The 14469-nt window shown below is 48.3% G+C and overlaps 2 protein-coding genes across 2 annotated transcripts in view; both read right to left on the reverse strand.

The window, feature by feature from the left end:
• CCDC60 (coiled-coil domain containing 60) overlaps positions 1 to 14469 on the reverse strand; it is a 158654-nt gene that overhangs the window by 110639 nt on the left and 33546 nt on the right. The window lies entirely within an intron of this gene.
• Positions 12285 to 13282, reverse strand: LOC132502854 (COP9 signalosome complex subunit 6-like). Its single transcript, XM_060119083.1, has one exon. It carries the CDS (start codon positions 13260 to 13262, stop codon positions 12285 to 12287), a length of 978 nt encoding a protein of 325 aa, XP_059975066.1. The 5' UTR covers positions 13263 to 13282.

A 14469-nucleotide genomic window follows, 5' to 3' on the forward strand; every position in this document is an offset into this window, starting at 1 on the left:
TCTTTCCATAAAACAAACGTCTCTACCACTCTCTTCAGGGGCCTCAAAGCACAGTCCCAATTCTTCGGGGTTATTCTAGAGAGCCCTTCACGGCTGCATCTGCTGGCACACACACCCTCTCCTCCAGTCTAAACACCTTTGAGGCGTGCGTGCTCCTGGGAACAGGTCATGTCTCCTACAGGAGATGCCCTTTCTCTCCTCTCCCACTTGGAAAACTCCTGCTCACCCTTCCAGACCCAATGTAAATATCGCCACTGCTGTGAAGCCTTCCCAAGCACCCTCTTCTTCAATTCTCCTTCCACTGGACAAGTTAGTTGTATTTTTCTTTATTGCCATAGCACACTGGACAAGCCTCTCTCCTTGGAACACTGAGTTCATGCACTAAAGCTATTTGTCTGATGCATCCACCATTACACTTGTCATGAGCTCCTGAGATCAGATGGTCTTATCTTTGTTAGGGACTGATAAATGTTTGTTGGTTGACTAAATGACTCTCTGGAGTGGATAATAAAAGACGGAGAGAACTGATACTATTTAACAGGAGATGCAACAACTGGGAGGTCACAGAACATATGCAAAGTTGACCAGGACATGAAAGGTCAAGATAGGCTTCCATGGTGGCGCAGTGGTTGAGAGTCCGCCTGCCGATGCAGGGGACACGGGTTCGTGCCCCGGTCCAGGAGAATCCCACATGCCGCGGAGCGGCTGGGCCCGTGAGCCATGGCCGCTGAGCCTGCGCGTCCGGAGCCTGTGCTCCGCAACGGGAGAGGCCACAGCAGTGAGAGGCCCGCGTACCGCAAAAAAAAAAAAAAAAAAAAAAAAAAAAAGCCACTCAGAAGGGAAGCTACCTGACTGATGTTTCTTTCCTCTTGAAACCTGCCCAGGTGGGGACACAGGTACCACTTTGAAGGCTCTTTCCTAAACCGCCAGGAGAAAATTCCATTTGCAAAACGTTTCTTGTGACTTGCTCTCTGAGGGTGAGCTGATTTATCATGTTTGTCTGCGTTTGTTCAAGGTACATTTCAAAAGTCGTTTACTGTAGCTACGTTTTAAAAATATAAACACTCTCCCGGTTTAATGCAGGTACAAATCTCTCGGATGGACGTTTTTGAGCCGGTGGTGTAGGTGGAGACTCAGACACATTAAACACTATTTGGGAGAAGGGGAAGCAGAGCCAGAAATCACTTGGAAGAGGAAGAACGACCGTGGGAACCATAAAATGAGACGTACGCTGTGGAGTCGGCAGCAGTGTTGTGGAATGCATTTCCCCCTCCTCCTCGTCGAAGGAAAACATAAACCATACTCCCTGCGCTATGAGCCGAATCTTTGAAATGGCCCAAATCTCATTTTAACGAATACACGTGACTGAGTTTGTCTAACTAGAGGTTTAATGACCTGTAAAATGTGTCATCGGCACGTGGCAACCCTCAAAATTCTTATGCAGCACCTGCACCTCACACCATGAGGTCTGGGGTTGTGGGATGTTCAACTCGGTTTCCTTTAGGAGACAAAGTCAAGTGTTTAGAAGACAGAAATTTTGCACAAACATCAAGTCCATGTATTGTGGTAACCCAGCATCATCAAATAGCATGGGTGACTGTGGCCTGTGGCATTCTCTTGTTGACTGGTTGACTGATTGACTGATTCACCCATTCATCCAATAAATATTTACTGAGTACCATTATGTCCCAGGCTGTGTGCTAGGGAGCTTGGTGTTAGGGATAACAACGATAATACCAGTCATACTTTACTGAGTGCTTGCTACGTGTGCTGTGTTGGGCTAATTACCTGGCATGGGTTCCCTGATCCAGTTCCACCACCATCCTATACGGTAAGTATCATCACTATCATCACCATTTTGAGAAAACCAGCCGAGACTAATCAGCCTCAGTTCCAAACTCCCAAGAAAGAATCTGATTGGCCCAGCTTGGGTCATGTGTCCGCCTCTGCTCATAGCTGGATGAAGAGGGTGGAACTGTGTCACACAGTTCAAGGCTGGCTACAGTCCAGCAGAAGGTAATTCTCAGAGAAGCAGGGCCTCCGGAAGCAGCTACCTTCCTCATGTATAGTGGTCTGCAGAGAGTGGATGTGGGGAGAGACGAAGGGTTGGGAGGACACCCTCAGGTCTCAGGTCCTGGGACCACTCTTAGGAGGCCCCACTGCACCTTCTGCCACTGAACTACAGGACATCCCTTGTTCTTAGCATAAACTCCCCACTTTTGATCAAGTTTCTCTGAACGCATGTGTGTTATGTATGACCAAGAGGGCTTGGGTTAGCTGATCTCGAAATCACAGATCTCTGAGTATTTCCAGAGCACTGCCGTGAGTTTTGGCCCCTGCCCTTTACAATACTGTGCCCCGCAGTGGAGTGAAGCAGTAGACCACACAGGCTTTGAGCTACCCACTGGCACGCTGCTGCAGAACCCCACTGTCGAAGGCTTCTAGGGGTGGCAACACCAGGTTGAGCAATTTCCCAGGGTTCAGAAGGGAGAAAAAGACACCAGACCTTCACTTATCCTAATGCATAAAAGCCCCTTCAACCTACACGTCAAAATTCTCTTAGCTTTCTCCTCGGGTATCAACCACAGTGACAATGATAACAATGGCGACAGCTCTCATTCACTGACCCTTGCTACGTGCCGGACCCTGTACCATGCACTTTACACACGCTGTTCAACAGGACATGCACAACAGCCTTTCAGGTAGGGATTCTTACTGTTGTCATTGTACAGAGGCAGAAACCAAGGCTCAGAATGGTTAAGTAACTTGCCCAAAGTCACACAGCTATGAAGTTTGGGAGTTGATATTTCAATCCAGATCAGTCTGAGACTAGATTCCAAGTTCTAACACTTACATCCAAGCCTAAAGCACTGAACTGTTGGCTGGTATTCCAACAATTTGATGGTTACTATCCAAGACCTCAGGTGTACAGCTCAGAATGTCTTCTATAAATCCTGAAAGCACCTCAACAGAATGTACAATGGTACAGCTGCTGTGGAAAACATATGATGGTTCCCTAAAAAACTTAAAGCCAGAATTACCACATGATCCTGCAATTCCACTTCTGGGTATATACTCAAAAGAAGCTTATATACCCATGAAGCTTATAGTCTGTTGGAAGAGAAAGATATTAAACAAACATTGGTTTACTTGCTATGGTAAGTACCACAATGGAAAAGTCTAGTAAGCACAGCAAACAGTGCTACAGAGGGGCATTTGGAGGGAGAATTAGGGAAAGTTCCTTTGGGGAGGTGATATCTAAACTAAGACCCAAATAATGATAAAAGTACATTTATTAAGGGAGTGTTCTAGTAGCAGGAGCAGCTTGTGCAAGTGTTTGCAGGTGGGAGGATGCTGGGCATATTTAAGACACTATAGCCTTGCCCCCTGAATTGAGACTGGCATTATTGTGGTACTGCACGTAACAGTGAGACATCAGGAGTCCCCTCCCCATCTAGGAGGGGTGTTTGATGACCTGTTTATTTTATATATGAAAAGTAAGTGTAGTTACAGACTAAACAGAGGTGTTTCCCTATGGAGAGTCTACTCTTTCATGTGGCCACTGACTAGACAGGGATCAGGGTGTTCTCCTCAGTGCAGAGGCGAGAAAAGTATCCTTGCCTTTTCCATTTGCATTTTCCATTTAGTTTGCAAGTCCCCAACCCCCAACAGGAATGGGAGCAAAACCACTACCCCAAACAAATGGCAAGTTCGCTGTATGTGTGTGCATGCCTGTGGGGTATGTGTGTGCGTGTGTGATTTGTGGAAATGATGAGAGGTGGGGGACCCCACCCCATGAGATGCGTTGGCCCTGGACCTCAGACCCACTCTTGTCTGCAATACCCTTCCTTTTTCCATTCTATATATCTACTTCTTTTCCAACTCTGCCGAGGACATTGCAGCTTTATGAGCACAGTCGCACATTTGGGAGGTGACCCCAGAAAGCACAGTGAGCAAGTGAGACAAGAAGAGGAAGGCGTGCTGATGGGAAAGCAGGTTACCACTGCAGGCAACTGGGGCTCATCCCACTGGGACCACTGGGGGATAGGACAGAGCAGGGCTCAGCAAACTTGTCTGGAAAGGACCGCACAGTAACTCTTTTAGGTTTTGCAGGGTATGCAGTCTATTGCACAACTCTATCCCTTGAAGTATCAAAGCAGTCACAGGCAATATGTACCGCATGTAAACAAGTGGGTGTCACTGTTTTCCAATAAAACTGTATTTATAATAGCAGGTGATGGGCTGGATTTGGCTAGAGAGATGTTGTTTGTCAACTCCTGGTACAGAACGTGCCTTAGAGTTGTCATTTCTGAAGGCAGTGCAACCAGGTACGTATCCACAGACATTTGTCTGCCATTAGCGGAGGGCTGCTCTGGAGCGTATCACCTTCCTGCCCTTTCTGGACTGCCCCAGACCCCAGGTGGAGAGCCAGAGATGCGGCTGTAGGAAGTCATGGATGTGTGTGAGCCTGGGAAGAGCCAAGGGCATACAGGGAGAGCACTGATGCCCCTGCAACCCACCCCCCGCCCACCCACCCCCCGCTCCAGCCATGTGAGGACTTCTGACAATGAGTAAAACAAGGCTCAGAGAGGTAAGATGATGGGCCTGAGGTCACACAGCTTGGAAGAGGTCATGGTTAAAACAGAGCTGGAAGGACTTCCCTGGTGGCGCAGTGGTTAAGAATCCGTCTGACAAGCAGGGGACACGGGTTTGAGCGCTGATCCGGGAAGATCTCACATGCCGTGGAGCAACTAAGCGCATGCACCACAACTACTGAGCCCACGTGCCACAACTACTGAAGCCCGTATGCCTAGAGCCCGTGCTCCGCAACAAGAGAAGCCACTGAAACGAGAAGCCCGCGCACAGCAACAAAGGCCCAATGCAGCCAAAAATAATAATAATAAATAAATTAATTAATTTTAAAAAACCAGAGCTGGTCCCTATACTATTTGTGAACCATGAGACTCTGAAAGGTGGACTTTTCATGTGGTGTTTCCAAATCGCATTTTAACATCTGTCAAGCCACTTTTGTTCTGAAGCACACTTTTGTTCTGAAGCACACTTTTGTTCTGAGTTTGGAAAGCATGTCTTCATAACCTTTTCCTTGAAATGGAATTTCTCCCTTTGTTTGTGAACTGTTACAGAAACCCTTGAGAATCCAAGGAAGAACAGAAATAGATGATCTAAGTGTTCTTCATTCTTTCTTTTTTTTTGAGACTGTCAAGAGAATTTAAATATTTTATTATATAAAGTTATACCCAAAATTGTGCTTCATTTCTTCGCTATATATATACTTTAACTCAAGGACATTTGTAAAGGCAGTACACTTCAGAAATCCTGGAATAAATTCCACTAGCTATAGGCCATTTAAATACTGCTTACAGAAAGTATTAAAAAAAACAACAGGGGAGTACAAATGAACTTATTTACAAAACAGAAGTAGAGTAACAGATGTAGAAAACAAACTTATGGTTACCAGGGGATAAGGGCGGGGGGGATAAACTGGGAGATTGGGACTGACATGTACATACTACTATACATAAAACGGATAACTAATAAGAACCTGCCGCATAGCACAGGGAACTCTACTCAATACTCTGTAATGGCCTATACGGGAAAAGAATCTTAAAAAAAAAAAAAAGGAGTGCATGTGTGTAACTGAGTCACTTTGCTGTATACCCAAAACTAACACAACATTGCAAATCAACCACACTCCAACCAAAAAAAATTTTTTTAAGTATTAAAGGAAAGCCAGCACCATATAAACAGCATACACTTAAATCAAAGAGATGAATGCTTAACATACAGAGAAATGTTTTTTATTCACTGATAAACTAAAGGTCCATTTCAAGATGTTTTTCTTGTATACTTCATTTGTTTTATTAGCAAGCAAAGCCCTGAAAGGGATGGCTTCATTTAGTCCTCAGACTCGGATCCATCTTCATCTTGACTAATCTGGAATTCTTAACAACCTTTTAAAATTGCTTGATTGTGTGTGTCCAGGATATACATATTGAACGGCTACAAATCAAGAAAAACACAGCAAACTATACAATAGAAAATAAATGATACAAAAAGGTAATCCTCAGAAAGTACAAATGGATAATAAGTATACAGACGATCGATCCGTCAGTTAGGAATCAGGTAAATGCAAGAAAACCACAATGAGACGCTCTCTGTGCCCATCACATTGGCAAAAGTTTAAACATCATATTCAGAGTAGATGAATACGTGGAGAAACGGTACTCAGGTACTACTGGCAGGCTGCAAACTGGCACGTATTTTCTGGAGAGTACTTTGATGAATAAAATCCATTTTCTCTCCCTTCTTCTTACGAGACCCAGAGGAGAAATCATGATGGTCCAGGCCAATCACGGTGGCTCCATTCCCCTCACCAGTGACTGGTGTATGTGTTAGCTTTGCAGCCCAGTTCTGGCTCATGGGACCAGAGGAAGCTAAAGATATGCCTGCATGTGTCACCTAGGACATCTCCAGCCATCTTATGGCCACAGGGGAGGCATTCCCAACTCACTGAGGGTGGCAGAGTGTAAACGTGGAAAGAAAGCACCTGGGTCCATGATGATGGCATGGAGCCCCTGAATTAACCATCTTTGGAACCTGACCTACATTAGACTTCTTGTTAACATGGGAAAATAAAGCCCTTGTTGCTTAGCCACTTGAGTCTTCTTTTCTTTGAAGCCCAAAGTATCTTAATTGATATAATTGCTTCTTCCCTATAGAAATAGTGGCTCATATGTCCAGATAGGCAACAGACCAGCATTTTATTGTAGCAACATGTGCAACAATGAGATGTTAGCAGGTGTGCATCAGCAGGGACCTAGAAATAGAAACTATGGGTCGATAACACTACTGAATTCCAGGCAGCCAATAAAAACAATAAAGTTAGTTTTTATGCACTGGGTCCAGTCCACCATGCAAAGATCTCCAAGATACCTTCTTAAGTTTTAAAAAGTTCTGAAATAATACATATGGGAGAACTCCATTTATGACAAACAAAATAATCCTCAAAATAAAATAAAATAAAGATTCATATATATACAATCATACCTACAAAGAAAGGGGATGGGGAAGCCCATCATATACATAAAAGGATTCGTCTCCAGAGGCTGGAGACAGACAGGAAGTGATACTCAAAGGAGATTTCTACTTTTTTATGGATTTTTGGCAACACTAGTGAATTTTATTTATGACCTTCACCATTAAAAATAATGTGCAGAAAGCATCCCACATGCTCATTATAGAAAAATGTAGCAAGTGGCAGAACGTACGGATGTAAGTTTTGTTCAGACCATGCAAGCCAGAGGTCTTTTTTCTTGTTTTAAACCATGATTTCAGGCTTCCTGGAAACAAAGAGAAACTTCTCCTCCGGCCCTCAAATGTTTTTCTTGTGTGTAGCACAATTACTTGGGCAGAGTTCAGTGTTTCTAATCAAAAGCTGCTTGTCCAGTGGGCAATGTCACTTTTCCTAGCCTGTATAAACAAAGCTTTGTGGGAACTGGGTTTGGGAGGTGGAAGGGCTGCATCATTTGAATTGGAGTGTGTGTGTATGCGTGTGTGTGCGCGCGCGTGTACGTGTATGTGCGTGTGTGTGAGTATACGTGTCTGTGCATTGTGTGCGCGCGTGTGCGTGCGTGTGTGTGGGGGGGGGGGAGAGAGAGAGAGAGAGAGAGGGAGAGAAAGAGAGAAAGAGGAGGGGAGAGGGAGAGAAAGGGAAGGTGGATGGGGTGCTATCTACATGATTCTGGAGAATTCTCCACAGAAAGATCCACCCTGTGTCTCCCTGCACCAACTCTTCTCCCCCAACTACTTGCCAGGACCTTCATTCAGCCAAGCAGCAGTCACCTTTGTGCAAATGAGAAAAAGCCACCCTCTCTCTGAATAGATGCAGCCCCTCGCCAGGGGACGTGGTAAGTGAATGCAGCACCGTCTGGGTATCAGCCCCCAGCTGCCTTTTGGGTCAGGGCGCTCGTGTGGGACTCAACGCACAAAACACGATACCCCGAATGTCAAGTAGTCACGGTGTCATCAATTAAAAAATCAGAGGGGAGTGACAGAGAAGGCGAGGCAAGGGGGGACAGTGGGGATTCTGTCCACGTTTGATTTCTCATTGTCCCAAGGTCCCTCTGCCTTCCTGTTGGCTCTGCTGCCACCGAGGGCCGCCGCCATGACCTAGGACAAGCAGCTTTTCTAGAGCTTTAGGCTTGTGTCAAGCCGGTGACATGGTGACATGCTACAAACATGGCTGATGAGGGGCCCCAAGGAGGTCTGAATGGGCTGCTCGCCTAGAGCCAGCCCCCCTGCAGCCGCCCACCCCAAAGCTCCCAGGCAGGCAGAAGCCGGGGCGAGTCCCGGGCCGAGGCAGTCACCGGTGGGAGGCGCCTGGAGCTGGCAGGGGGCGGCACGGCTGTCCTCCCCCAGCTCCGGCTCCCCGAACTGTAACGAGCAATTTGTCTTTCAACCGTCATCTGCTGTCAGCAGGGCTGACACCGACTCCGAGTATTAATTTCTTCTCAAACTGTCTTACATGGCAGCCAAAAGAGGGGCGAGAAATGAAGTGGGATTTGCCGGATGCAGAAGCCCGTTGCCCAGCTGCTTTCATTCGTGGTAAAGCACTGAAGGGTGATGAGGCCCGAGCTGTGGTCCTTTTCTTAAGAATCAGACGCCGGACCCCCAGTGAAGCACCTTTCATTCTGGACCTGTGTGTTTGACTCCCTTCTCCCATTTCTCTCCCTCATCTTTGCCCTCTTTTTTTTTTTTTTTTTTTTTTTTTGCGGTATGCGGGCCTCTCACTGTTGTGGCCTCTCCCGTTGCGGAGCACAGGCTCCGGACGTGCAGGCTCAGCGGCCATGGCTCACGGGCCCAGCCGCTCCGCGGCATATGGGATCCTCCCGGACCGGGGCACGAACCCGTATCCCCTGCATCGGCAGGCGGACTCTCAACCACTGCGCCACCAGGGAGGCCCTTTGCTCTCTTTAAAGTGGCCAGAGATATAACAGAGAAACCCATGGAAACTCCACATCTCCTCATCTGCCCATAATGCACTCACCCATATCACGAACATGCCGTTTTGATGGCTCTTGTCTTTTTTAGATTGTGTTTTATTGGGGGAATCTGTGATGGGCAGCAACAGAAACATATTCATCCAACTCCAGGGGGAAAACAAGGAATCCAACGAGCAGGAAAGCTCAGCTACTTGTTCTGTCTCCTGGACTCGTCAAAAGGCACGGGCCCTCATATGTGTTATTTTTCTACACGTCTGCTTCTTTCTTCTTCCTCTCTGCAGCCCGGCTCCTTCTGCTATAGCTGTGCCAAAATGGCGCTTCCAGCCCCAACGTTTCTCATGTCTTTACTCTGTGGTCGCCTGGATCAGTATCCCAAGTCCAAATTCCCACCACATCTGATTGGTGCAGCTTGTATCAGATGTCTTCCTCTGGTCCAATCAGCTGTGGCTTGGAGGGTGGGGCTATGTGGTATGTGGGAACAGGCATGTGGCCGGAGCCAGAATGACTTCTCTAGAACTTCCAGAAAGAGATGCTGGGCTGGCGAAAGCAGATCTGGATTTAAACACCTATTCATGCAACCACTTCCAGATCTGCGGCCTTCAGTAAGTTACGTAATTTCTCTAGGCCTCAGTGTCTTCATCTGGCAAATAGGGGTGGTAAGATCTCCCTCACAGTGTTTCTGGGTGGGCTAAACGAGTCAAGGGATGTCTGAACGTGGGTTAACGTACCTGGCACACGGGAAATGCATGGTAATTGTTACTCAGTGGAACACACCATATCCTCTGGGCACACCTCCGACTTCATCTGCTGCGGTGGGGACAGGTCCCATGCACAGTGGCAGTGTCCCACCTCCAGCACCCGCCTGTCCTCTTTTCTACTTCGTGTCTTGCTCTGGAGTCCCAGGAGTCTGCTGAGCCCACACGCAGGTGCAGCCCACAAGTCTGGGGGAGTTAACACCTCTGGGGCGACCCCCTACCGATGGAGGGTGAGGCAAGTGGATGAAGGCTCTGGCCTCCTGCTCTGCGTGGGTTTCCCAGAGGGTTCCTCAATGTGGGCCCCTGTTTGCTTTGTCATCCCTCTCTCACGTCCCCACACTCCAGTTCCTGCTTCCTGGGATCACCTTCCAAATACTCTCCCTGCCCTCAAGTCCTTGTCTCAGGCTCTGCTTTTGCAGAAACCGAAATTGAAGCACGTAGTAAGTTTGTTAGTTGGTTCGTGGGCCGAGCAGCTGCGTCTAGGGCTGCCCGCAGCTCAGCCACGCCTGCACAAGCTCAGCTGCGACCACGCGGCTGGCAGGCCAGCCCGAAGCAGCTCCTCCAGGCGTAAAACTCCTCGACTAACTCGGAGGAACGGCTGATGGGGAAGGAGAGGCGGTTCCCACGGGGCTGGGACATTTTGAGCTGCTTCATGGTCCAGGGGAGAAGGAAAGCTTCCTATTAGCGTTGGAGGGTGAATGGTGAGCCGGTCACAGCTCAGTGGCCTGGTATTTCCAGAGAAGCGCAAATGTGACCACACCACTGTTGTTCAGAATGCTTCCAAGCCCTCTCCTCACTGTCAGGATCAAGGCCAAAATTCTTTGCAGCAGAGACCTCATGGCTAGCCTGAGCGCACCTCTCCATCCTCAGCTCCCACTGCCCCCCCAATCCTCTCTGCTCGCCCATTCATTCATCCATACCTCACTGAATACCTACTATGGGCCAGCCCCGCAGTATGGGCCATCCTGGACCTCTTGGAGTCCCTCCTCCTTTCTCAGGCCTCAGGGCCTTCACAGATTCTATTCCCCCTGCCAGGAACACTTTTCCCTCCTTCCCCTCATCGGTTAGGTGCTCCCACAGCACTCTGCACCCTCTGTCACACCCTTCACAGTGGTAAGCCCTTGACAGGAGGCACACAGTGGGCAGAGATGGTGCCGTCTGGCTTCCCTTGGACCTGCGGTGGCCGGTGTGCTGCCTGGCACGCAGTAGGGCAGCAGGCAATGTCTGCTCAATGGGTGAATGTTGAAAAAAGAGCTGGAAGATACATCTCTGCCTCGTGGTGAAACACTACAGACTGCTACTGAGCTCATTCACAGATTTTTTAAAATTTTATTTTAATGACAGATTATTGGCAAGAGAAAAACAATTGTGGCTAAAGTACCTGAAAACTGTATGTCTGCTGAGGAGGAAGAAGGGTGTGAATTTGCCTAGATAAGGGTCACGTAGGGTCTCTCCCTCTGTCTGTCTGTCTGTCTCTCTCTCATACACACACACACGCCGTCGGTCACTAATGATAAGGATGGAAGATCACGCGAAGGTGCCAGCTGCCTGCAGACAGCCAGCCTGCTCTGTGTTCACTGGCTGCACATTCTTCCGACTTTAGCAAACTAGACCTCTTCTCAGAGGCTCTCCGGTTACAGCGTGGACATCCCCCCTTGTCACCTGCCTCAACCTCCCATTGCAGGTCTGAGGGTTTGAGATGAGAAATCCTTGTCATGGGCTAAGAGCGCCAACTTTGGGGACTCACAGAGCTGCTCAGGAGTCTGGGCTCTGTTGCTCACTGGCTGGGTGACCTTGAGAGAGTGACCTGACCTCTCTGAGCTGCAGCCAACTGTGTGTAGAACGGGGTAGGGCTGTTGTGAGTTGCGGGCGAGAGGAGGCACGAGAAGCTCTCGGTTTGGTGCCTGGTACCTAGCAAGGCCGCGACAGACAGAGGCTCACAGCAGCTACCACCGGGTCTGAATGTCAGGACATCACACAGAGAAGCTGGCTTCCAAAGGAGCTACAGAATGTAACTCCAGAGATCATATGCATAGAAACAAATTCTCCTGCTGCTTTTGCTGGGTACCCACAACCTCAATTCTTCCTGTGTAAGCAGAATAGCTTCAACAGGAGAAATGTTGACACACCAAGGGCAGGATTAGACCTTCAGGAACATTACAGCTCAGTGCACCACAAAGGCTCAAAAGTCCATGATAATTAATGGGAATCTTGAGCCAAAGACAGGGCAAGAGTAGAAACAGGAAACCGTGAGGACTGGGTGGGGGAGGGGGAGGGCGGGTTTGGTCCAGTAGGAAAGCACCATAGAAAATACACTGAATTTTTAACGGGTGCTGGTGGGGAGGAAAACGAAACACGCCTTTTTTATTTTTTTTTAATTTTTTTTTTAGGGGTGCGGAGAGGCTGCTCCCCTTTTATTAGCAACAGGTTTCTCTAAACGGAGTGTAGCACCCTCCTCTCGACAGCTGTCCGACCCCTGTGCTGCATCCTTTCAAGTATGAGAGCATCAGAAGAAGAGCCCCCGCATCTGCCTGCCAATGCCTTGTCGGTCATAGAGGACGTTGAACTTGTTCACAAACTGGTTCATGGTGTTGCATGTCTTGGTGATGGTGCCAAGGTAGGCCATGAGCCCCACGTCATTGCACTGGTCGTAGAAGTCTGTCTTGAACTTGTCTGTGCTGAGCACTGGGAGGCAGTGACACAGAGCATAGGCCTCACGCAGGATCTCATGGTTAAAGGGGACCTCTCCTGCTTCAGAGGCCTTGACGTACTCCAAGACGAGCTTGACGCGGCTGTGCAGCATCTTGATGGCACTGTGCTGTGCGATCAGGTGTTCAGCCACAGTGGAGTTCTCTCCACTGCCTGTTGCTGTCATTCGCGCCACGTGGTCCACACCAATGCGTTCAGCTTCCTCTGTGGCCAGAGTGTAGGTCAGCTCAGCAAACAGCATTGTGGCCTCTCCATTGATTATATCTATGACAGACTCAAAAACGCTGACGGGGAGATCTGTGTGCTTGGTCAGAGGGTTCAACTTAAGAAACAGAGGGCTCTCAATTATCTCGCACACCTGCTTATGGACGTGGATGTCGGAGGGGTCAGGTGGCCCCCCTGTGGTATACCAACCGAGGAACTCCAGCTCCTTGAATACCTGTTTAAACTGCTCCTCCTTGGTGTAATAATATTCCTTGTCAATGATAATCTTCTCTTCCACGGTGTGGGACAGCAGCTCAAAGGAGTTCATCACCTCGATATTTCGGCCCTCCTGCTTCCCGATCAGAGCCCCTATCACCTGCATAGGCCGCCCCTCCTGCGAGCGCATGCGAATCCAATGATCTGAGATGTTGAGGATGACGAGGGGATGAAGAGCGACTGAAACGCTGCCAGTCACTCCGGAGGCCATCACGCTGGGCACGACTGCTGCATCCACCTCCATCCCGCTGCTCCCTCCGGTCCCGTTGGCCGCAGGTACCGCCGCCGCCGCCATTTCCCCCGCGCCCGCCAGCGTCCGCCTTTTTTATTTGAATGGGGCATCGCACTGATTACAGTAACAAAAGAGATGCATTGTGAAGTGGTGACCTCCCTGTGACAGGATGTATTCAAGTGAAGTCTGCCTGACTGACGTAGGGTACACCTGTGTTCCTCACACTTCGGTCATTTGCAAACCACCTTCGGGATATTTGCCATCTCTCTGCACCACCTGTATTATTAATTACTGAATACTTGTCTTTAAATAGGCTCATTTAAAAACACAGTAAAGAGGAAGCTTGATACCAGCACCATAGGTGGAAAGCCATTACTGCCTGTCACAAATAGAAGGTAACCATAAAAGCAAATACAGTGAAACAAAACAATGTTATGCAATCCGAGCTTGCGCTGTTGCCTGCGCAAGGCTCTGAGTTTGGGGGCCCTGCCCTCTCCTGGTTAAAAGGGAGAGTTACAAGGGTGAGACAAGTGTTAAAAGACAACTAGCACTGAACGGAGGCTTTCTCCTTTGCACAATACAAAAGGACAGAGGAGAACTGAAAAAAGACGACCTTTTCCACTATGTCATCTCACGTTATAGTCTGTGTAACACCGAAAACTCATCTCACTGTCTGCTAGTGGTGAGGGAAACCTCCAGGAGAAGAATTCCAGCACCAAATCTGAGATTGGGTAAGAGGAGATCTAAAATCCATTTCCACTCTGAGATTTTATGACCTCATCATATCATTATACTTTTTTGACATGAATTTCTCACCCAGTAATGCTGATAAATGTTTAACAACCTGCTCTCCAGGGAGACAAAACAAAACAAAACCCTGATCTGTAGCAGTTGCCAGTTCCCAAGGTGTAAATACTCCCACCATGGCTGACTTCAAACTACCTTCATGATGTCACCGAATGCAGATTTGGGAAGAGGTGAATGCACCAGGCTCTGGGAGCCAGGATGAGCTGGAGCTGCCAGTACACGTCTGTTCCCGCCCACTGTGGTTGTCCTCTTAAGGACATGAAATAAACGGCATCCAAGGTATTCAGTTCCAGGAGAGGGACACCTCAGAGATATTGCAGGTTCAGTTCCAAACCACTGCAATAAAGCCAATATCGCAAAAAAAGCAAGTCACATGAATTATTTTTTTCCCAGTGCATGTAAAAGTCATGTTGACACTATACTGTAGTCTAAGTGTGCAACAGCATTGGTATGTAAAACCAAT

The sequence above is a fragment of the Mesoplodon densirostris genome, chromosome 15 (assembly GCF_025265405.1).
Source record: "Mesoplodon densirostris isolate mMesDen1 chromosome 15, mMesDen1 primary haplotype, whole genome shotgun sequence".
Classification (NCBI taxonomy): domain Eukaryota; kingdom Metazoa; phylum Chordata; class Mammalia; order Artiodactyla; family Ziphiidae; genus Mesoplodon; species Mesoplodon densirostris.